The 25193-nt window shown below is 38.4% G+C and overlaps 1 protein-coding gene across 1 annotated transcript; it reads right to left on the reverse strand.

Annotated features, from left to right (window-relative positions):
- Nucleotides 1–22510: 22510 nt before the first annotated feature.
- Nucleotides 22511–23784, reverse strand: LOC110916695 (metalloendoproteinase 1-MMP). The gene has a single exon (XM_022161385.2). The coding sequence runs from the start codon at nucleotides 23702–23704 to the stop codon at nucleotides 22613–22615; it is 1092 nt and encodes a 363-aa protein (XP_022017077.1). The 5' UTR covers nucleotides 23705–23784; the 3' UTR covers nucleotides 22511–22612.
- Nucleotides 23785–25193: the final 1409 nt, after the last annotated feature.

Here is a 25193-nt window from a genome sequence, read left to right on the forward strand (position 1 = left end):
ACAGAACTCGTCGATCATGATTGCTTTCAGTTCCTCCCACGTCAGCTCGTATGCTGCGTCATTCCCGCGCTTGTTCCTCTCTGCGGTCCACCAGTCCAAAGCACGAGACTGGAAGACACCAGTAGCGTTGAGAGTACGGAGGTGATCAGGGCATCCGCTTTGTCGGAGGGTGACTTCCACCGAGTCAAACCAATGAAACATGGCTGTGGGGCCATCCTCACCGGTGAACTCCTTTGGCCCACACGCTTTGAATTGCTTAAAGCTAAAGGCAGTCTTGTTGGAATCTTTGGGCATGTCAGCTCGAGATTCCTCGGATGATTTGCTTGCATTCTCGTACACCTCGCTTACTGCCTTTGCTACAGTCTTGGAGATGATCGCAGCAAGACGTCGATCTCTCTTCTCTTGACGGGTAAGACGTTGGCGAGACATAGATGATGACGACATGGTCTGCAATAGACATCGCCACAGGGCTCAACACAACGAAATCGAATCTCACCTCACACGTCTAGATCACTAAAGCTTAGAATCACGCCGTAACACGTATCACGTAACACATATCACCTAGGCACAAAAGCACCGAATGCACAGAATTCACATAATCACAGAAGCACATAAGCACATAAGCAGGTAGGGCACAAAATTCCTAACACATACGCATTTTAGCACAGAGGTAGTCAGAAAACAGAAACCTATCCTTCCAAGTCGAGTGTCGTTCGCATAGTATATCGAGTAGCATCATATCGTATCGTCTAACTTAGTCGTATAGCGTAGTATAGCATATTAATATCGTCTAGATTGCGTCAACTGGAAATTGAATCGGAATAGGATAGCAATACAAGTCGTGCGGATGGATAACAAAATCGAATAACCATCGGAAATATAAACACGTAAACATGTAAAGCATATAAAACCAGCAAGGCAACAGTAAAAAAAATCGAGAGGTAGATTGTCTGCGGCTACTAGACATTGACTAACCAAAACAATTTAACTATTCACAGTGGACTTGTCGTCACTTTCGACTCTAGAAGTCGTGTTTCTGCCTCAGTTCTCGGGCATTATGCACGCGTTCCCTAGGTCATACTCGTGAGTTCAGGTCGTTGGAGTCCGTCAATTGCCTTGGCGAGATGAAATGAGGTCGGAACAACTGCCAAGGTTAGGGTTTCACCCCTAGCTTAGCAATTTCTTCCTTGTTTTAAGAAAATTTTGGGGAAAATTTGCATCAAAATACGGGTTTCAGCCCTGATTTGGTATAATTCTCCCCGTTTGTTGATAGAAATACACACATAAATAGTCGACAAAATCCGACAAGTTGGGCAGGAGTTTACGGCTTTCACACCTATTCCTGTCCAGATTGCAGACTTTGGTTTGGAGTTCAAGTGCAGTGATAGAATAGAATGAATAAGCACATAAACTTGATCTCTTGGTTCTTAGCTATAGTCTAGGTCTCTAAGACAGCGACCCGGACTAGGTCGTGTCTAACCTAATTCCCTATAGTTATGGCTCTGATACCAATCTGTCACACCCCAACCGATGGCGGAATCATCGGGGCGCGGCACTGAGCGAAACAGATTGTCCAGAAGTTTCCACAACAACTATTATATAAATTCAGTTTAAATGATACGTCCCATACCGTATCCCAAATAAATAACAAGTTATCATAGAAAGCAACTAGGCAAATGATTCCGTTCCGACAACTCAGATTCAATTATTATTACAGACGATGGTTCATTATTTCTAGACTCCCTAGCCTCGATTTCATCACCACGCGCCTAAGCATCCTAGCAACTTAAGCACCTGTCACATACGTTAAAATAAAGTCAATACATGAAATGTAAAGGTGAGCATACAAGTTTGATAATAGCATATAGAGTTCGAATAGTGTACGCATAACCAGCACGTACACAGAGGAAAACGAAGCATGTTAATTATCGACATGGGACCATCGATACCAACGACTGCGGGTTGACTGTCCGAGACAGTTCGCAATACATGAATACCACCGTAATCCATGCAAGTAATTTGTCCTTAACAACCCCCGTGTGAAAGGGTGCTGAGTCCAAACTATAGTACTATGTTGCTAAGGCAGGTAGACAGCATTCCATGTGTAAACATAATAAACAAGCGTTCATTCAGTCACGTAATACATGCAATCGGTTAGCGTTCAAATAGTTTGTATAGTGTAACTGATTGGGATTTCGATAGGTAACGTATGTAACACCCAAAAGTGCTAAAAGCAAAAAGGGGTCGAGTATACTCACAGTGATTTGGTGTGAATTGAAGGGAGCACTGAGAGAAGGTAGCCTGAATAGTTCGATAGTATAACGATGAGTAATGCGGAAATGCAAACAAGTGATGATGGATCGATTGGGCCGGTCGATCGGATAGCTGGTTCGATCGGACGGGTTGTTCGTCCGGTTTGAAAGTCCGTTTGAACATTCCCATTCGATCGGCCGGCAGACTCGATCGGCTGGTCCTTTCAAGTGGATTGTTTCTTCCTCTAGGAAGGGATGTGTTTGTGTATGATGGTTTGTACTTTTGAAGTTTTTGCAGCATTACCTTTCAAGTCGGTCGATCGAACGGACTGTTCGATCGGTTAGCCCAACCGATTGGTCTGCAACTTCAGTGTTTAAATCTGGCAATGTGCCACTCGATCGGGTGGCATGCTCGATCGGGTGACATTCCAATGTTTCGAAAAATGGTTAAGTGTTGAAGTATAGTATCTCATGATTCGAGCAGTAATGTTACAAATTGAGTGGTAGGTTCGATCGAACATCACTTTTTCAATACCACACTTTGTGAAATTGTGGGTCCATGTGTTAGCCGATCGGCTGGCCCGGTCGATCGGCTGGGTAGTCCGTTCGGGTGGGCTGTCCGATCGGACAGCCTAACCGTTCGGCCAGCATCTTCTGACCTGGTTAGCCTATCTTCTAACACTTGGTTATTCTGATTGTTTGGGGTGATTTTGAGATAGTTTGATAACGAGTTGAACCACAAAACATAAGCCCTTACTTGGTTCACTGTTCCGGGCAGGAATCACCCAAGTCCGGTCAGTGAGCGGTTCAGAACCTTAGTTTAACGTTTAACCCGAAATCAGTAAATCTCGGGGTAGATTCCGAATCTTGAACCGTGTGTTTGTTTAGAATGATTTGTAAGTTAGTTCAAGCTCCGTTTTCACCGGTTTGAGTGTAAAAGAGTTGAAAGATAGATGAAAATCCGTCTTTCAATTCTTTTCCACCGTGGAATGTTAAGATCTTTGGTAGATTTTAGATTATTTATGTGGAAATCGGTTAGATCTAAGCAAATCATGGTGGAATGATGTCAAAACTTGGTGTTCTTGAAGAACACCATGATGACATCACCCAAGAACACTCAGATCTTGGTGACTTCACGGTTGAAATCCAAGTTTTGAAAGATAGAAAGGTGTAGAATCATTAAATGAACAAAACCGTACAAGAATTAGAGTTAAAACTTACTAGATCGGAGAGAAATCGGAGAAATAGTGAAGAACAAGGGGCTGGTCGGTCAGAGCTTTCCAAAAGTGGAAAGAATGACAATGACAGCCCTATTTATAGGCTTCCAAAAGAGGAAAGGCCCAACCGATCGGCCAGGATTCCTGACCGAATGGGCTGCTCGATCGAACAGCATGTTCGATCGGCTAGCCTGTTCGATCGGTGGTCCTGTTCGATCAGGATGTTCCTTTTTGAGAGTTTCGTGACGATTTTTGGTATTTCGACTTCGATGAACGATGATTTGAGTATGATAGAGTTTCTAATCAAATTACTTTTAGTCCTAATCACTATATCTAACATATAAGCATCCTCACACCACAATTCGGGTTCGGTTTCAATTGAGTTTGATTAACCTTCGAGTTTCGATTTGATTTGATTGATTCACCACACATAACGACGTAAAATAACATGCACAAATAACATGTAAGGCACACACACGTATAAAAGTACCAAAATTCCCACACTTGAGTTCGATGATTGATTCGATTAGCTTGATTTCTGATTGATTAACTTTATTGCATTGGTACTTCCTATTATTCACAGTCGATCGTCGATTCGCGGTTAAATTATCGATCGATTAGTTTGATTATACAACACTTACTCCACATAATAAAATAAAATAAAAAATTAAAATAACTTTAATTCCAATAACAGTCAGCATTTGACTTTGACTTTGACACTTGGAAAACACGGGGTGTTACAAAAACCGCCTAAGCTCATGAACATTGAGGAGTATAAAGGTTGGGAAGGACGTTTTGAAAACTGGGTTCAAGCAAATTATTTGGATGCTTGGGAATGTGTTGAAACGAAATATGTTAGACCATTGAATGATGACGAAGAGGAGATTGCAATTAAAGATATGAGTGCTGATGATAGAAAGAAATACAAAAATGAAAAAATGATGTTAAGTCTACTACAACAAGCTGTGAAAGAAGATATCTTGGTTTTATTGCAACATAATGGAAGTGCTTATTCAATTTTGTCACACCCCGATTTCCACGTGTTTCACCGGTGGGCCCGGTGGGGGATTACCGTGACGTAGTTGGCAACAATATAGTCAAACCACAGAATATTTAAATGCACAGCGGAAGCATAAAGATATATTATATTTCAACTGTCGAATGTAATATCCAAGTATCACAAGTAGTTGAAAACAATCCACAGGGGATCAAAATAAAATAGGAATAATGTTCAACATATAATGGCATCCCAAGCTTGCGAGACTCTAACGATGCTAAGGAGTAGCCAGCCTATTTCGTACAGAACCTGCATTTAATCTTTTTGGGGAAAATACGTCAGTTTACACTGGTAAATACATTCAACCGACACTTTGTAAAAGGTTTAATGAAGTTGATTTGAATGCACAAGGCACAAACTCTTTATAACTTGGGATAATTTATAAATTAAATCTCGTAAAAGAATTACATCTTCACTATGCGTTCAGTCGCCCGGGTCGTGCCGGGTTTAAGGTTAATAGACACGCCACATAGCATAAAGTCGTGGCGGGAAAACCAACGGTTATACCTTTAATAATATAGACACATTTTCGGGTGTACGCCTACACCCGTGTGTCGGGGTCATGGCCATTTCGTAAAATGATGCCAAGGATATCCGGGACATGGTCATTAAGCTCCCAAAGGCGTAAAGCCAACAAAACAAATTTTTAAATGGGTCACATTGATAATAACCAACTACTAATGAGTTGGGTTAATTGCCCGACCAAGCGGTATCTTTATATACCGTAACCCAAGCCCGTATAACGGAAAATAAGTTAAAAATATTTACCTGAGAAAGTATTAAACCACAACAAGCAATGCAAGTATCTTTTACTGGTCTCCTATTCTGGAACGAAGGTTTATAATAACCTATTAGAATCCTAACGGGTCTTTAATTTAGCCTTAGCTTAGACCGGTCAGTTTCGAAGGATAAATACGGTTTAATCGCGTGAAAGGCGAAAACTGGGAATGGAATGTGGTTTGGACCCAACAAGTTTGAAGACCTGTGTTATATGGGTATAATAACCACACTCTGGATTTTGAAGTAAAAACGATAAGGTTTGACCCGTTTCGGCTAGTTCATGTAAACTAGTTACAAAAACCGAACCGTGCGCGCAAAAGGCGTAACGGGTAACCGTAAGTGTCCTACACAAGTTTCCTAAGTTAATATGCTCTAAAGAGGTTGTGGTATCAGTAGGATACCTTCCGTAATGCCCGTAATGAGTTTAATTTCGATATACGCCCCATAGGGGTATTTTGGTCATTTTAAAGATTATAAAAGAGGTTTCCGAGTTCTACAGGAAATCTGAGTTTTCCGAACAGTTTATAAATTCCAAATGCTCTATTTATTATTTAAAATCAGTAGCAACTAGAATCGGGTCAAAATACCATGTAGAACTTAAGTTATGTCCGAAAAGGGTATATTCGGTATTTACCGAATCGATGCCATAACCGCAGGTTATGAGCAGGTTAAAAATAATTAAAAATCTTTAAAAATCCCAAAATATTACTTTACATCAGTTGGTAAAAGGTTTGGTGTCGAAATTTGGGCTTAGATAGGCTTTACGCTAAATGCGTCGTTTAATTACTAAAGTTTCCGTAATTGCGCTATTTAGCATAACTCCTATTCTAGACCTCGGATTGACGTGACATTTTAAGGACATGTTTAGAAATCAGTATCTAAGGTTATGGTCCTTTCACATGTCCAAAATTCTCGTTTTAAAGTTAAAAGGGCGTTATGGTCAACTTTTAAGCATTTAACGGAAATGTGCTAAAGACTCGGACAAACAATGAACCGGTCACAGAGGGTTATACCATCATGTAACCTGGTCCTAAGAGAGTCCTAAGGCATATCTAAAACATACCATAACGGGTCAGAACTGAAGTCAAAGCAAAAGTCAAAGTTTTGCGACTTTCGGTTCCGAACCGGGTCAAAACAGTAAATGGTCGGATCAAACAAGCTTAGACTAGATAATATACTTATTATCATGTTATATGAGTGTTAAAACAGGTTACACGCCATCTACATTATTGATTATGCATAAAATCGCAAATTAGCATTCTGTTGACTTTTTCTAAGCAAGTTTGACTCGACATTCGGACTAGTTAGAGTGGGAATCAGAGGGTGCCCTTTTAGGGGTTTAATGCCCACATGATTACCAACATATAACTACCTTTGATTCGATAAATCACTGGACCATTTGTGATTAACCGTTAAGTCAATCGTTAATTACGACGGATTGACTTTTAAGCTAAATCTAAGCATAAACTAAACCACAAAGGGTGGAGCATACTTACAAGAGTCCTATGCACGACCAGGGATGAGAAATGAAGGCACTTGAGCTCCAGAAATGATCAGAAGAGTTGTTTGAAGGTGTGAAGAACAATGGTGCACTAAATGGCCTTTTATAGTAAACTTCACACCTTAGATCATTGACAACTAAGGCTACAAGTGTTATTGGATGATCACCAAGTGTCCCTGAGTGCTAAGGGACATTTAGGGGGCGCCCATGCTCTCATAATTGCTTCATAAGTCGGTTAAAACAACAAACAGTGCTCCTGTCCGACTTTTCTGCATCTGGGGGGCTGACGCGGCCCGCGTTAAGGATCATGCAACCTTTACGCGGGTCGCCTGAATCCATACGTCAGAGCCCATATCTTTAGTGACAATGCGGCCCGCGTAAGATCCTTTGATTCTTTAACGCGGCCCGCCTGAGACTTGTTTTTCAAGATTTTCAAATCTTTTTAATTATTGCACTTGGCCTTTGGGTTTCGAAGGGGTAACTTTGCGTTTTGGGCCTCGTTTATTTACGAATAAGGGCCTCGGAACTTTTACCCAACTTATTAACCCTTGGTTAATTTATTGTTACCCGAAAAGTTGCAACTTTCGATGTTTGACGCTTTTAACCCTTCGCATACGATTTTGATCATAACTTCCTCGTTTTAAAACGGAACTTTGCGAAATTTATATCGCGCATTCTAGTGAGTATAATTTATCATTACAAAGTCTCGGGTAAGCCCAAAGGTCACTCAGAGGTATAACTTAAACATGTTGACACATTTGGCCCCTGTAGTTTGTAATTCCTCACTTTCTTCTATAATTCGTTCCGTACGATCCATGATTCATTCGTTTGAAGGTACGAGCATCGTTTAGGGTTACTGTACAGTATATTTATCCCTTGTTGACATTTTTAACCCTCGAATTTACATACTTTCAATGTTTGTCAACTTTAGTCCTTTATTTAGTATTTAACACCACGTGTAACCCTTGGACACGTACCAATACATTATTGGACGCAAAATTTCGAGGTGTTACAAATTTGGAAAGCCTTAAAATCAAAGTTTGTTGGAAGTTAAGAAATGGTTAAAAACAAAAAGTCACTTTTGAAGAAAGAGTTTGATCTGCTTCGTGGTTTGAAAAATGAAAGCACAAAGCAAATTATTGAAAGATATTGCAATTTATTAATGAACATGAAGAGACTGGGCATCACTAAAGATAATGAGGAGTTGATTGAAAAGCTAGCTGATGCGTTGCCACACGAGACTTGGGGCACATATCTCATGATGTTAAGGAACACAAAAGGGTTTAGCAGTCTGACACTGAGCAAGTTCATTGAAAAAATTGAAGCTCAAGAGATGGAACAATGAAAGATTTCAAGAATGAAAGATTTTGACGGTGAACAAGACATTGGTCTTTATTACAAAGGTGGTGTCAGTGATAAAACCACCAATATGTCACCAAAGGTTGAGACAGCTTTCAATGCAAAGAGTTCATCTGGAGGATCTTCTAAGGGATCAAGCAGCAAAACGAGTTTTTCATCATATCCATCTTTTGATCCAAATGTTTCAGCAACAAAAAATGGCAAGAAGTTACAATGCAACATTGTATTGAACCTTGAAAATGATCAGGATTATTTAGAAGAAGTTGCTAAAAGTCATATGTCTTTGTTAGGAACTGTGTTGGAATCATATGGTAGTCTCGTTGCAGGAAGGATCGGGAATCCAATGCTAACCAAAGAGGATTACGATCAGATTGACGCTGAAGAGATGGAATTGATGGATATAAAATGGTGTTTGGCGAGTGTGTTAAGAAGAGCTGAGAAATTCAAACAGATCACAGGAAGAGATAACTTCCGTGATGCTAATGTTTCTACTTTAGGAATTGATAAATCTAAAGTCACTTGTTTTCGTTGTAGGGAAAAAGGGCATTTCAAGAGGGAGTGCAAAAATCGCAAAGCAAGTGGAGCTCAAAATCCATTTAACAACAACAATGACTATTATCGGAAAGCGATCTATCATCAAGTTGCTCAACAACAACAACAACCACAAACTGCTCATGCCAGGAAGGAGATTGAAGAATCGTCAAAGAGTGCATGTGTGTTGAATCAAGAAGATATCAAATCATCAAAAGAATTCAGTTGGGACAAATACGTTTCAGCTGATAACAAGGCATGTTTGATAGATCAAGATGATGAAAAGTTACCAGAAGGGTTTAACTGGGAAAATTTCTGTTGGGATAACTATGATCCTAACAATACTTCAAGTCACAAAGCTTTTGTTGCTCGAATTGAAGAAGACAGTGATAATGATGATGATTATTATGCTAAAAGAATGGCAAAGCACTTGAAAATGATGGAAGAAAGTGATATTGAAGATGAAAAAGCTAAAAAGAAAAAGAAGAAAGTTAAAACCCCTGTCAGCAGTGATGACGAAGAAGTTCTAGTGATAAAAAGAAAAGTAAAGGAAGTTCCAAAATTCAAAGTTGATAAAGAAGCTGATGTAAGAAAGATTCCAGTGAATTGTGAAATCTGTGAGATCATAAAAAAGAAAAACAGTGAATTAATTAACAACATGGACAGGTTGAAGGAATCTTATGATGTACTGAACAAAGCAATGAATATGTACAATGAAACAAGCAATGAATAAGCAACAGCAATGAAGACACTTCAAGGAGCTTTCATGACAAAGCAAAAAATTGTGAACAATTACATCGAAAAGTGTGCTGTTCTGGAACAAAAACTGGAAACTCAAAGAATTGAAACAGAAAGAGTTAATCGATTGTTAAAAAGTTACTCATGTACTTCTTATGTCATTGACAGGATTTATCCAACTGTTGAAGGCATGAAGGCATTTGAGGATGATGAAGTAACTAAAGAACAGAAGGTTTCTGAAGAAAAGACTCCTGAAAAGAAGAAAGAAAAGAAGAAGGATAATAAAGTAAAAACATCTGGTAAGAAACAAGGTGTCAGTTACCCCCGCTTGAAAATGGATATTCTCCGAGAAATCCAAATTCAGGAAGAGTCGAAAAGGCAACAAACTTACAGTGGGAGTCGGAGTCTTCAGTCAATTTGCCAGAAAGTATTGATGTCACATTTACATCGTCTGACACTGATCAACAATCTCAATTGATGAAGAAAGTGGTGGATCATGTGTTAGATAACGATGAAACAGAGGAGTCAAAGTCGGAGTCTATGTCAGAGTCAAAGTCTGATTCCAGCACTCCGAGTCAAACCGTCAAATAGGACAAAAACGTTTATAATAAAGAATTCCTGTTATCAAAATCTAATTTGAATGATGAAACATTCAAAGTTGCATACACTTTGAATGATTCAGACAAATTATATTCTGATAAGGAATTTCCAATAAGAGGTGTCAAATCTGAAATGATAAAAAAGGTTTTCAAACTAACAGAAATTAATATTTCTGAAATAAAAGATGTAAATCTTTCTGATAAACCTAAAAATACACCTCAAGAGTTCAACAAAGAGAAAACAAGAAAAAGGGTTACAGTTCTGGTTCAGGTTATCGAAAGAAACCAAACCATAACGGTAATTTCAAAAAGAAAGGATTAGGATTTATTCCACCAGAAAATCATAAAAATGAAAAATATGTTCGAGATTTTAAATCAAAAATGGTATTTGTTTCAGGTACATCTTCTGAAGAAGAAAAAGAAAAATTATTCAGAAAACAGTCGAACAGAGATTTCCTTGCGAAGAAGCAAGAAGAGAAGCAGACTGTTGATCAGAAGAAGGAAACTCGAACCTGTTTCAAATGTGAAAAAAGTGGTCATATTGCCATGAAATGTTCACAGGCAAATCAAACTAAACAGGGAGTTTCTAAACTGAAAGATAAAGAGGATGTGTTTGAACCACTAATTGAGAGAACAAAAATTTTCAAGAATTCAAAATTTGAAATTGGTGAATGTTCAAAGAGGTTTTATAAGAAAAAAGCAAAACTTGACAACCAAAAATGGGTTATTAAGAAATCTGATGATGGGTCTTGCAATGATTCTGATTCATCAAAATTAGAGGAGCTATCTTCGGGCTACGAATCTGATTCCACAAAATCTGAGGAGCCACAAGTTGATTCAAAATGTGAAAAGTTAGTTCCGCCAATGGATGAGGCAAACTTTCCACCATTGAGGGCTGAGAATTTTAAACAAAAGATTGGAAAAGTTGAGATTTCAAATCAATTTTTTTCTGAAAAGAAAGAATTTGATGTTGAAAAAGCCTTTAACCCCAAAGTTAAACATATTTTTGGAAAAATGGTTGACAGAAAAGTCAAAGGCGTTAAAGAGTTCTATGAGAAGAAGATGGTAGGTAAGAAACCGAGTGTTGGTAACTCGTTATCACCCAAGGCTGGTCAGGCTTGGGTGGATATATTCTTTGATTGAAAAACCTGAATTGCCGGAGCTCCCAGGTTGGTAAGAGTGGAGCAGGAATCAGCATCATTCTTTATATCAAGTTCATTTGTGCATATTTACAAGTGGTATTTGGTTTGACCTACTAGTGGTAAATCAGGGACATTAAGTTGTACTTGATTTTCTACAAATGGTAATTGATGATGAAACCTAAAATTGTTAAATTTTTTTCTAGTGGTTGAAAGAAGAACAAGATGATGAATTGACCTTTTTTCTACAAGTGGTAAAATCAACAAAACTTATTTTCTAGAAAAATCATTTTGATTAAAACAAACTTAAGTGTTTTGAAATCAAAATGGGAAAATAGTTTGTTGTCAGGGGAAGTTCTGATTGTTTATGCCAAGTGGATGGCGAATTGAAGCGATTCTCAACTGTTGTCATTTTACTTGTACAGTTTGTTTTCAAGCTTCTTTAAATGTTTTTGAATTTTAGGGGGAGTAAGAATTTTAGAAAATCCAAAAACATTAGCAAATTTGAAAAATCCAAAAACATGATAAAATCAAAAATGAGTTTTGTTGAGAAAAGAGGAAATGATAGTACATCAGTGGACTATCACAACACGCTAAAGATATGGAAAGTTTAAAAGTGATAAATGATCTTACTGCGGATGTGTCAGTAGGTTTTTACTCATTTAGTAGATTGTTTTCGAGATATAAACATAAATTTGAACGCTTACTTATCTCGTGGGGAACATCTCTCGGATATATGGGTAACCCCCGAAATCTTGTTTGAAAGATTTTCTATTTCTGACATACTATGTCTTTGTGCGTGGTGATATCTGGACTTCTGATTTTGCGAAAGCAATAGCCTAGTCCTCGTATAATACTTTGCAAAAGCTTTAATTTTAAAGCCAACCCTCTGCTAAAAAAATTGAAAAATATCGAAAGATATGTATCAATGGCAGTTGAAGAAAAGATCCCCAAACGGGACACACCAAAAGTCGAACCGTCATCTCTCTGCACGAACAGAAGTTCTGACCAGAGCTCTCACGGTTTCGCATTTACCCGTTTACAGATATCACTAGTGTATATTCACCTGTAAGACTGAATATAGAAATCTGGATACGGGAGTATATTCAAGTGGTGGGACACGCGAATAAGTTTAAGTGCTTAAAACATTAATCTCGTATCTCGAAATAGTTGAACTTTGTGTAGAAATTTAAGTGGACCAGTATACTGACAATCTAGGTGAATTATTTAGAACTTAAAATGTTAAAAGCTTAACGGTGTTGGTGATTTGTCTCATAAACTGATATGATCGTCTTACACAAACTCACAAAAATATTATCTGTAAATATTACTTTACAACATTCCATTAAAATCAAAATCCAAAAAGATTTTCGGAGTGTTTTAGCATAAACTTTAAAAAAAATTCAAAAAGATTTTCGACAACTGGTGTTGAATAGCTGAGTTTCAAAATTCCAAAGTGCCAAACATGATGATCATTTTGTGAGGGGAAGTCTGTGTTTACAAATGATAATACTTCGAAAGTTCTTCCTGCAAGTGGTTCATCAGATATTAACATTGTTAAATCATTCTGGTCAAATTTGAAGGAGAGTCTGGATATATAAATTTGTCAAATGTTAAATTTGTGAAATTTATTGTGAAGTAGAGAATGTGCAGGATAGCCTGGATTCTGAGTCTGAGTATAGAGCCAGGTCACGATCCTGATCCTGTGAAAGCCAGACTGCGGTCTAGTATATCGAAAGGGGGAGTCTGAAGATACCTGAGTATATATGAGCCAGGTTCCAATTCTGAATATAAGTTCACGCAAGCTGATGATGCTGATGAACTTAAGGAATCAAGAGATCTGATTAAGAGAATTAGAGAGAAGCAAGAGCCAAGTTCAGATCTTGGTAAAGGAGAAGATTATTTGTTCAAAGGGAATCGGTTAGTGCTGATAAAGAGAAGAGAGAGATTTGAGGATGCTTTACAATGTCAGATACTTCAAAAGAGCCCGAAGACTGATAAAGACTGAAGATGTTGAAGACTCGACACTTAAGACTCATCAACATTCGAGGGGGGGTCTGTTAGTGCATGCGTCTGTCGACTTCATCTTGTATCGAGTCTTGTTCTAAGAATGTTAGATCAGGGCATGTAGTTCGAGATAATAGTAATTTCGCATGAGAGGGTAATTCCGCTTGAAAGTGTAATGTATGTAATTCCATGTGGAATTAGATTCCGCTTGGAATCTAATTTCGCTTGGAACCTGTTCAGGCAGAATTAGTTCACTATATATACCCTTCAAGCGAAATCATTTGTAACTTTTCCGGTTTCAGTGTCAAACTGCTGCCGAAGTGTCGTCTTGCTATAAATTGTTGTCAAATTAATCAAATTGACAGTTAAAGTGTATATCTTGCTGAATTGACCTTGATACGTTTGTTTCTGCCTCTCGTATCAAGCATAAACTCTTCTGAACGACTCGTTCGAGTCTTAAAACGATCCTACAAGACATACCACCACTTAAACTTCCACTAACATCAAAACGTAAACCACTTGAACTTTCAGGCTCTGTTCTGGTAGTAGTTTCTGGAAACGACATATCAAAGAAATCAACAATGTTTTCTTGGGCTGTTGTAGTAGCGACTTCAGGCTCGTTTTGAGTAGCATACTCGGTTTCGGCGTAGGGCTCACATGCTCAGCAACACTTGGCTCAGGGTCAACTATTTGTTTCTTGCGCGATACTAAGTTAGTATCTTCAATAGTATCATCTTGAACTTGCTCTTCTAACATATGGTCAGTCACAGGAGGAGGATTCCCAAGGTTTCCCTTCAAAGACTCGATTAATGCAGCAAGATTTCTGAATTCATTATAGGTAGTTCTCTAACAGGTAACTCAGCTTATACAGATTCCATCAGTTTCGTATCACTTTTAGTGCCTTCATCATCAGCAGCCAAATTCTCCGTCTCAATATCTGGTTTAACCCCAACTCCCACAAACTGTACATCGTGCTCTTAGGCAACTGTGACATTTAGTGGTATTGGAGCTGACACCTGACCTACAACCAGTCTAAACTTCCTATCCTTCTCCAATGCATACTTTCCAAGAAATTGATGCCTCTTCGCAGAATCTTAGTTTCTCTTGATTGGAACAAAACAATTAGGACCCATCGAATTCAGATTCAATATGTTTGCACTCTTAACCAGTTCTAGATTCTTCTCATCTAGAATCATCTGAATGAAACAAGGACAGAGCATAAAGATCTTCTTCTTCGGGTTCTCCAACATTCTCTTCATGTTGTCAAAAACGAAAGCAGAGAAATTGTAATCCTAGTTGTTTACCAGCACAACATAGAAGACGTCTGAATCTAATTCAACTGATCTAATCCACCCTTGTTTTCCGATATGCACAGTAGAAACACGTGTACCAGCAACCTCCACTAAGGCGGAAATAACTTCTTCAGTACAGTAGGATACTCGCCTTTGTAACTCATTCTTCGCAAGGCCTTCATCACTTTATCTCTACCGAAAGTTGTTGGATGATGAGATTGATCGTCAAATCTTAAAACTTCACGAACCACAGCTTTTGAGATCACGATATCCTTTCCTTGAATTTTTGCATCTATGGATCCTGATCCTTCTACTCCGCTTTAGTTTACCTTGGCAGTCAAACAAAAATCCTTGATCATATTGATGCAGATTAAAGGATTTGCCTTTAACGCATGTGTAATACAACATGAATTTAACCCGACAATCAATGAGTTAAACTCTTCATAATGTTCTGCTGGTGGATTCGAAAGATACCCTGCTTGGTTGTGAAACGCCTCGATGTCTAACTCGCTTTGATCTGCCATTTTCTGCATAAAAACTAACCAAGTTAGACATCAGAATCCAATTGACTAGTCAACATAGTTAACAAGTCAACATAGTCAACAGGTCAACATGTGTAATAGATCAATTTGGAAAAGGTCAACAGGTCAATTCGGAAAAGGATAAAGGTCCAAATCACTATTTTGAAAAATCAAAAGGTTCAAATTAATGACCCCTGTCAGATTTACCGAAAACTTTCTGTCAGGACCGTTTCGGGTCTCCGAATGCTCCGGCCGATCAGACAATCTTCATATCACGTGCGAAATCCATGTATGAAGTTGACAAACACAAAGATACACCGATTAAACCTTGATTCTATTAGAAAATATTAGTTACAACACCGAGAATCAAATTTGGCAGAGTATCCCCCTCAAAGCAAAAAGTTACAAATGAGAAGCCCATCTCTCCTATTTATAGACCTACTATGTCGCACGAAATGCAACAGGACGAGAGGGACTCTCGCACGAAAGGCAATATTCAAGTCCCTTTCTCACGAAAGGCTCTTTCGTGCGAAAGGAACTTTTACATAGAAAACCGACCTTTCGTGATTCTATTCTACATAATCTAAGACATACAAAATATAACAAACTAGTCACAACACATGGACATAGGCTGCAGACATATACACTCACAGACTCCCCCTTGGATGTAGCCGCAGTCACTACATTCGGTCTTCAAAACTCTACCTCTTTCTCTTCTTCTGTTTCTACTCTTCTTGTTGCTCTCTTCTTTCAAATCATTTTCACGGATCTGATGAATCGCGTGTGTAATTGTCGACCGCTTCGTCATCATGTTTATCGATGATATCTTTATCTATTTGAAGTCGAAAGCCGAACATGCGCAACATCTACGTTTAGTTCTCGAGCTTCTCCAAGGGAATCATCTCTACGCCAAGTTCTCCAAGTGTGAATTTTGGCTTGAGGAGGTTCAATTCCTCAGTCACATCGTCAACAGTCAAGGTAGTCACGTCGACCCTGCGAAGATTGAAGCAGTTAAGAGTTGGATTACACCGAAAACCCCGTCCGAAGTTCGTTCTTTTCTCGGATTGGCGGGTTATTACCGTCAATTTATCGCTGATTTCTCTATAATCGCCGTCCAGCTTACCTCTCTTCCGCATAAAGACAAGCCTTTTATTTGGGGAACTAAACAAGAGGAAGCCTACTCTCAAGCGTATGCTTTGCAACGCTCCCGTACTCGCGTTACCCGATGGAAACGATGACTTTGTAGTCTATTGCGACGTCTCTAACTTCGGCTTTGGTTGTGTTCTTATGCAACGGGACAAGGTTATCGCGTACGCGTCTCGTCAGCTCAAAGTCCACGAGAAGAACTACACAACCCATGATCTCGAACTCGGTGCAGTTGTTTTTGCGTTAAATATTTGGATACACTACCTTTACGGTACCAAGTGTACGGTCTTCACCGACCATAAGAGCCTACAACACATCTTGAACTAGAAAGAGCTGAATAGGCGCCAACGCAGATGGGTTGAACTTCTCAATGACTACGACTGTGAGATACGTTACCACCCAGGCAAAGCAAATTTCATTGCTGATGCTCTTAGCCGACGAAGCTATTTACATAGTGTTCGTAATGTTCAAGCCCAACACGACCTCGAAGCCCTAATCCGTGACGCTCAACACGCATGCTTCATTGAGAATACCTTGAAATAGGAAATGAAGTGTGGTGCTGAAACCCAACTTGTCACCAAATCGAACGGTATCTATTACTACCTCGATCGCATCTGGATCCCCCGTCGCATTAACCTTCAGGAGATATTGTTGACTAAAGCCCACAAATCCCGATATTCCATTCATCCCGGTGCCGACAAGATGTACCAGGACCTTCGTCTTCGGTATTGGTGGCCTGGAATGAAGAAGGATATCGCTCTCTATGTTTCGAAATGCCTGACTTGTTTGAAAGTCAAGGCTGAACAACAACGACCCTCCAGCTTACTCGTACAACCCGAAATCCCTATGTGGAAATGGGAGAGTATAGCTATGGATTTCATTACGAAACTCCCTCGTACGCCATCAGGTCATGATAACATTTGGGTTATCATCATACTAAATCCGCCCACTTTCTTTCGATACGAGAAGACTATAAGGTAGAACGATTAGCACGAATTTATACCGACGAAGTTATTTGTCGACATGGGACACCTCGTGACATAATCTATGGCCGTGATGGTCGATTCACCTCGCGCCTTTGGGAAACTTTTCAACCCGCTCTTGGTACTACTCTTAATCTCAGTACCGCTTTCCATCCACAGACCGACGGTCAGACTGAACGCGTGATTCGCACCCTTGAAGACATGCTTCGCTCGTGTGTTATGGATTTTGGTGGTAATTGGGATTCGCATTACCTTTAGTTGAATTCTCATACAACAACAGTTATCACTCTAGCATTCAAATGGCACCATTTGAGGCATTATATGGAAGAAAATGTCGATCGCCGATTGTATGGCACGAGATCGGAGACGCGCAAATTACCGGTCCTGAGTTATTCCAAGAAACGACTGACAAGATCCTCCAGATACGAGACAATCTCTTGAAAGCTCGGAGTCCTCAATAGAGTTACGCCGATAAACGCCGCAAGCCCCTTGAATTCGAAGTTGGTGATCATGTACTCCTAAAGGTTTCACCTTGGAAGGGGGTGATCTGATTCGACAAGAAAGGAAAGCTAGCGCCTCGATACGTTGGACCCTTTGAGATTCTGGAAAGAATTGGCAAAGTGGCCTACATACTCGAATTACCGGAGGAACTCAGCAACGTACATCCGACTTTCCACGTTTCGAACCTCAAAAAGTGTCTAGCCGAAGAGAATTTACATGTTCTCTTGAGGATTTATAAGTGGATGAAACATTACACTTCGTGGAAAAGCCAGTAGAGATCATGGACCGAGAGACCAAGAAACTCTGACGCTCACGCATTCTTATAGTTAAGGTTCACTGGGAAGGCAAACGTGACGCCAAGTTCACTTGGGAACTCGAAAGTGATATGAAAGCTAAATATCCACATCTCTTTGTTACGCCTACGCCTTATATAATTCTTGCTGTACGAGCTCTATTGCCCGAGATGGATGATTTTTACTGAAAGCAGAGGAAGCATAATTTCGGGACGAAATTCCCTAAAGTAGGGGAGGCTGTAACAACCCGACTTTCCGAAGTCAAAGTCAAAGTACAAGTCAAAGTCAAAGTCAAAGTCAAAGTAAAAGTCAGGTTGTTATTCAGATCTGTCTTTCTTGCTTAATTATTGTTTGTACTCTCGAGATTCAATAAATAGTTTAGCCCTTTGCGGTAATCGATATATTAGTTAACGCTGTTTTAAACTACGATTTACTACTAAGTGAAGTAACAATGCGACAAACGCAGAAATCACAATTAAACGTTATTTTACTAAACGCTATCAGAACGCATCGCAAACTAGAAACGTAGCTATTGGTATTGTTCTATGTGTGTGTTATTATGTGCTTTACTTGTGTGTGCCTCGTATATGTTTTGAGATGTTATTCACAAACACAATCGTAACTCTATCGCAACGCAAACTCATCGCAAACTCGAAACGACATATTTACTTTTATGCTTTTTATGTGTTATGTTATTTGTGTAACTAATTATTTAATGCTATCGCAACGCTTACTCGCAACTCGATTAAACGTAACGCAACGCTCTACGCACGAAACAAGAGTTGGAAAACTAACTCGCACAGGCCAACTGATCGAATGACCATACGGTCGAACGATCATTCAACCAGATGGCCATCCGATCCCTAGCCATCCGACCCATCGTTCCACCGCCTTAACTCCCACTCACCTATAAATACCCACCTGTCACATCAACTGTTCATTTATGTGACAACCCTATCCGACCAACACGCTCCCAGCTCGTTCCAAGCTCTTTTCTCTCGATTCCAAGCGATTCTTGTAAGTTTTCTTCTTAAATCTTGTACTTCCATCTTCATTACACACATCTCCACCATCTTCTCCACAAGAATCACTACTTTTCACCATGAAATCGCCTGACTTGGACTGCTTTAGGGTCACGTCACCTCGGGTTCCTATGAACACTGAAGTGTGACATCATCTCATCAAGATTTGTCCAGATCTAAAGGATGCTACACACTTTTACACTAATTTCGACAAGATCTAAACATTTTCAACTAGGTTCAAACTTTTCTTCAACATTTTTCACTTTTCACTCAAAGCCGATGGAATCTAGACTCGTTCAGGCTCTACTCATTCTCTAGTTGAGAACCGGTCTGAGAACGGATTTCCACCGAAGAGGCAACCGATTCACGGGTTGAACATGAAACTCCGTTAAGAACAGGTAGCCTGGTCGAATGGGGTGATTCCCATCCGATCGGCTGAGTTAGACTTGGTGTGGTTTCTGTTGTTTGACACGTCGTCATACCGTCTCTGTCAAAACTCAAAACCTTTAACTTAGAAAATTTCATAAATTTTCAAAACATCAGATTGCCGATCGAATAGCCATCCGATCGGATGACCATCCGATCGAATGACTATTCGACAGGTGGCTCACCCTTTATCAGTAAGTTCAATACTTAAACAATTTCACAAAACTTCAAAGAATATCACTTACAATTGAATAGCCATCCGATCGAATGGCCATCCATCCGGATGACCATCCGATCGAATGACTTAATCTATGCTACAACGAAAACTTCAAAAGTTCAAACATTTTACGAACACACTTCCTCAAATGAATGACCAACCGATCGAATGGTCATCCATCCGGATGACCATCCGTCTGGATGGTCATCCAACCGACTCATCATCCGACACTTTGTACACACTGTTCAACGCTTACGCTGTCGTTCTATGCTCAGGCTAATCTCCCACGCGCTCCCTTCAATCCAAGACTGTGTTTATTTACTAAACACAAACTGTGAGTATACTCGAACCCTTTTTCGCTTAACGCACTTTTGGGTGTTACATACGTTATCTATATCAAATCACATCAACACACAATGCAAACACTTTTAAATGCTAACCGCTCTCGCATGTTATACGTGTTTTGATGAATGCTTGTATGTTAGCCTGCAAAACATTCAAACAACACTTAGACTTTTAAGCACATTTTCCAAGAAAAATTATAAATTTCAAAGTATACCAACTTTTGGACAACAGGCTATTCAAACGAGAGGACTTTATGAACGACAGGTTATTTGGAACGAAAGACCATTTGGGACGACAGACTGCTTAGGATGAGAGAATTATAATATTCAATTTTATTCTTGTCTGCGTTTCATGTGAAAGAGATTTTCCTTTCGTACGAAAGTACCTCTCGTCTGAAACTTCATCATCTTCAACATATGAATAGTGAACAGTATCTTCATGTTGCAGGTTTTGATTTCTTTATGTTTTATGAAATTGTTGGTTCTAAAAGTTCATCCTAGTGCCGATTTACATAAATCCATGTCCAATTTCTGATTTGGTCCAATATTATGCCCTAGATCTACGTTTTTTTATTTCTGATTTTGGGCGATAGGGTTTAAACTGTTCAAAACAAGTCCAAATCAGGTTCATACCTTGCCCATTGTAAGTGTTGTGCTAATCAACACTACCATCTATGTAAAATCGACAACACTTCGTCTAGATTGCAAGACAATCCAGAGAATAAACAAACGTTTCTCTGATATCAGTTTGATAGGACTTGCATACCCAACAAAATAACATTCAATAGCTTTCGCCCCAAACTTTCCGTCAGGATCTATCACAGTACACGGAGACCCAAATGGTTCCAACAAAATACTCGAAAGTCTCATCTTGTGATTCTAAAAACATTACCCATGAGAATCTTGAGGGATCGTCCAAGGAAATATAAACACCCGTGATGCTTTTGACGTTTACTGGTCCAAATATATGAAGTCTCTCGAGCGGTAATTTGATAGAATTAAACATTTTTAGTGGATGTGACCTCTTTCTTTATTTTCCTTTCTTGCAACTGATGCAATCGTCACTCATGTGAAAGCTTCGAACATTTACACCATTTACAAGTTGAATTTTCACTAAGTGTTTCATCTTCCTCATGTGAATGTGCCTCATTCTCTTGTTCCATAAGACTGATTCCTTTTATGTTGCCTTTGTGACAAAACATTGGGCAGTTTGAGATATAGTGGATGTGGTGCTCATGTCGAGAACATAAAGATCATTCTTTCGAGGAGTCCGCATAGGATCTACTATTCAGGAATTATATATCCCAGTTTTAATATCATGCACTCTTTGTCATGCAAGTGTGTCGAAAACTTCTTATCACAAATTTGCGAAACACTCAACTAATTGTTCTCTAGTTCGGCAATGTAGTTAACTTTATTGAACGGAACCTTTCCGTTAGATATGCCTTCACCGACTATTTTCCCTCCTTGGTGACCAACAAATCCTATGTGGTGATAACTCTATTTTTGAGGTGGAAGTTTAAATCATGTTATGTATATAACCTTAATATTAATATATTTTGATTTAACTTTTGAATAAAATAATTTATGACAATTTATGTGTTTAGCTTCTATGTGGTAATTACATGTATTCCCTCCATTATGAGGTGGAAGTTTAAATCTACGAAAGATGTAAGTATAGAAATATTTAGGAATATGTTAGTTCGTTACTAAAAAAACGCTTGAAATATTTTAAAAGTTTTTCGACCTATTTGACAAGTATTTGCATATAACTTATTGGGTAAGTTTTAATTAAAATAATAGATGTTCCACATTAGCAATTAGTAAAGAAAGGTTAAAGAACTTGCATAAAAACAAAGGGTTTATAGAATCTTAAACTCATTAGTAATTATACAAATATTTACAAAAACTAATTTCCACACAAAAGCTTCCAAGACATGGCAAACCGTCAAATAAGCCAATATTATCTGGATATCCAAATTATAGGATGGAATTTGTATCATATAAAAAAGGGATACATACATATATCACAAACAATAACATACAATGCATCATAAAGGATGTCGTGTCTACATATCATCTGTAATTGTGATCGTAACGAGCTAAGAGGATAGATTCATATATGATCTTTGTTAGCATATACGACCTATAACTTTTAAAAGCCTATAATATTCATAACAAATTAATACCACATACAACAAATGATCATATTTGTACCCATAAAAATAGGGCTGACAATAGATAGCTGTATAAGACACGATTACACCTGTATACTGAAAAAGTACACAACGTGATTTTTTTACTTTTTAAAAATAAATATAATTATGAGGTTAGGATCCATCATTTCTTCTTCTTGGTACATAAAACGTAAAACCATGTTATAAACATGAGATATAAAGTAGTTAAACGAGTTGTATTCATGTTTAATACTTGTGTTACACGCGCCGTTAGAGACCTGTTAAACCCGATAAAACACGATTTGGCAGCCCTACATAAAAAATCAAACGCTTTTTATTAATCTATCCGATGTTTAGATAAGGATTAATCATCTACAATGATTGAAATCAAATAATCTTTCATTTTCATTAGACAAAAGACGTATAAAAGTGTATATTTCCTGAGGCTTTAATTTTTTACAATAAAATAAAAACAATAGAAAGTATGAGGACTGGAAAAAAGCCCAAACACTACCCTAAAAAAATAAAAAAAAAATACAAAACTACCACTAAATAAGTCAACCAATTCAAGGGGAGTCTAATAACCCAAGCCGAAGATATATCATACTCCATCAACGAACTATAACGAAAATTCGGATTCGACCCATATAGCGCCTGGATCCCCTCCACGTCATCAACTTTAAGATCCACTTTCTTAGTTCTCGGACTCAAACTTGGGTACATAATTGCATCTTTGACCGACGAATGGGCCAACCCGAGTATATGCCCAATTTCATGCGTTGCAACTGATTCCAAATCAACGGCCACCTTTGATTTACTCGATTTAAAATCAACGGCCCACGTTTCAGCTTCATCTAAATGCAGCCTACCGTTTTCCGGCGAAAAAGCGTGAGCCAAAACCCCCAAAACGCCGTCAAACGGCTCTCCATCACCGTGGTCGCCTTTATAAAATCCGATTTTTATATCGGCGGTTGAGTAATCATCTGACTCGGTGAAGTTCACCGGAATTACAGCCGACCACCGCGAAAAAGACTGCCGGAAAGCGTCTTGGACGTCGTCGGAGCTTAAATAATCGATCATATGATTACCGGAAAAGGCGTACGTTAGCGTCATGTGCGCCGATCTCCCCCACCGCGGCTCACCGGAAAAGTAGGCATAGTGTTTGCTGACGTGGATATTATTATTAATATTACTACTATTCGTTGATTGTTTCACGGAGTCGCTCATACCACAGCGCGGTGACATTATTTGTGTAACGGTGACGGCGTCGAGCTTTCCGGTGACCGTAAGTCCGAGGTTTTTCTGGTAGTTTACGACGGCGGATTCGAAGGTGTCGTCGAATACGTCCGTGAAGTTGTGAACGACGTCGTTCGGGGTCTGGAGGTAGCCGAAACGGTGGAAGTATTTTTTAAGCTCGGACATGCCGGAGAAGTTGGCACCCTTGCCGGCGTCGATGAAAGTGAGGAAGTTTTGCCACGTGGCGTTTGGTGAGAGGTCGCCGGCTATTAAACCGCTGGGAAATGTTCTGGCGAGAAATAGATGAAAGAGGAGAGAGAGAGTTAACAGGAAGAGGATGTTGTTATAACTGAAAAAACTGAACATGTTTTCTTACTTGTTAATCAATTTGTATTTTGTAAAGCGTTTTTGAATTTGATCAACACCAATAATCAAACTATTTATATGCGGAATATTGTTATTTCTAAATTAATTTATTATTTTTTTAAATGAACGATTTAATTTTTTTCCTAAGCTTAAGAAATAATATGATTATAACAATATAATTTGTGTTAGGGTGGCGTTATACAGTGAACACTAGTGTATTTTCGAACTAAGTGAACAAATTCTGGCCATTGATCTACACACGTGTATGGCCAGGATCTCATCATCAAATCGTAAAATACACTAGTGTATTTCAACATCAAATTCTGGCCATTGATCTCCACACGTCTATGGTCAGGATTAGTTCACTCAATTCGCAAACTACACTAGTGTTCACTCTTGAACCTAATCCATTTATGTTATTATTATTATGTTTATAAAACAAAATGTGAAGATTCCTCGATCCTTTTCTCCTATATGATACTGACTAGTTTTCGATGGGGATGTTCTATGGTGGGTGAACCACTTGGTTTGGGTTTCTATTCTCTTTCAAATTATTTATATTTATCACTAGACATATATAGTTAAAATATATACCATGACGTATCTATCATCGAATTATATTTTAACTCAGATGTTACCGAAGTTTATGATTGGTTTCTTTAACTTGTCAGATGGCTGAAGCTCTTATCGTCTTTTTAGTAAATTTAATACGGCTTATTGTTATTTATGTTTATTTTTTAGTGATTTGTATACATTGTAAAATAATATTTATTATGTGAATATTGTTGTATTTATATAACTAATAGGCTCATGCGGATTCTGGAAGTGATCAATCTTGCTGCAATAAGCTTATAAAGTAGTCAGTTTATCAAACTTGAACAATTTATAAATGACTCAACTCACTTAGAATCGTTGTCAAATTTAATAGAAATGAGTATTACTAGTAAACATTTCTCTTTATATTTAGATGTGCACTTTGAAATTACCTATCATGGAATTTTCCTTTTTGAAAAATGAAATGAAAGAATGAAAGGGTCAAAAGGTTTTATTTGTTTATAGTTACTTTCAAAGAGGAAACAAAAAAGGGTAATAATTTTAAGGTTGAAAAAGGAACCACAAAACACAAATCCTAAGTGGTTTAGACTTTGTGATGTTTGTAGTTGAGGACTCTTCTTGTTGGTTGACCTAAAAATTAGGTGACATAACCATCAACCCCCTATATACATTTACTCTAAATTAAAGTCGTGTCTAACTTTTCTAATTATACATGAAAAATAATGTGAGCAACTACTCACACAAATCTTTCAAATGTGACATATCAATTATTTTATTGTTTGTACTCTAATAAAATTTTACAAATGAACATGAGAAGTGAATAGGAATTTTTTTCTTTCTATTGTCAAATACGTATTTTAGTCTCAGAATCTAAAAAAAAAGTAAACAAAAATTTGTGTATTTACACGAGTAAATACATGAATTTTTTTTTAAT

Source organism: Helianthus annuus, chromosome 16, assembly GCF_002127325.2.
Source record: "Helianthus annuus cultivar XRQ/B chromosome 16, HanXRQr2.0-SUNRISE, whole genome shotgun sequence".
In the NCBI taxonomy this organism is placed as follows: domain Eukaryota; kingdom Viridiplantae; phylum Streptophyta; class Magnoliopsida; order Asterales; family Asteraceae; genus Helianthus; species Helianthus annuus.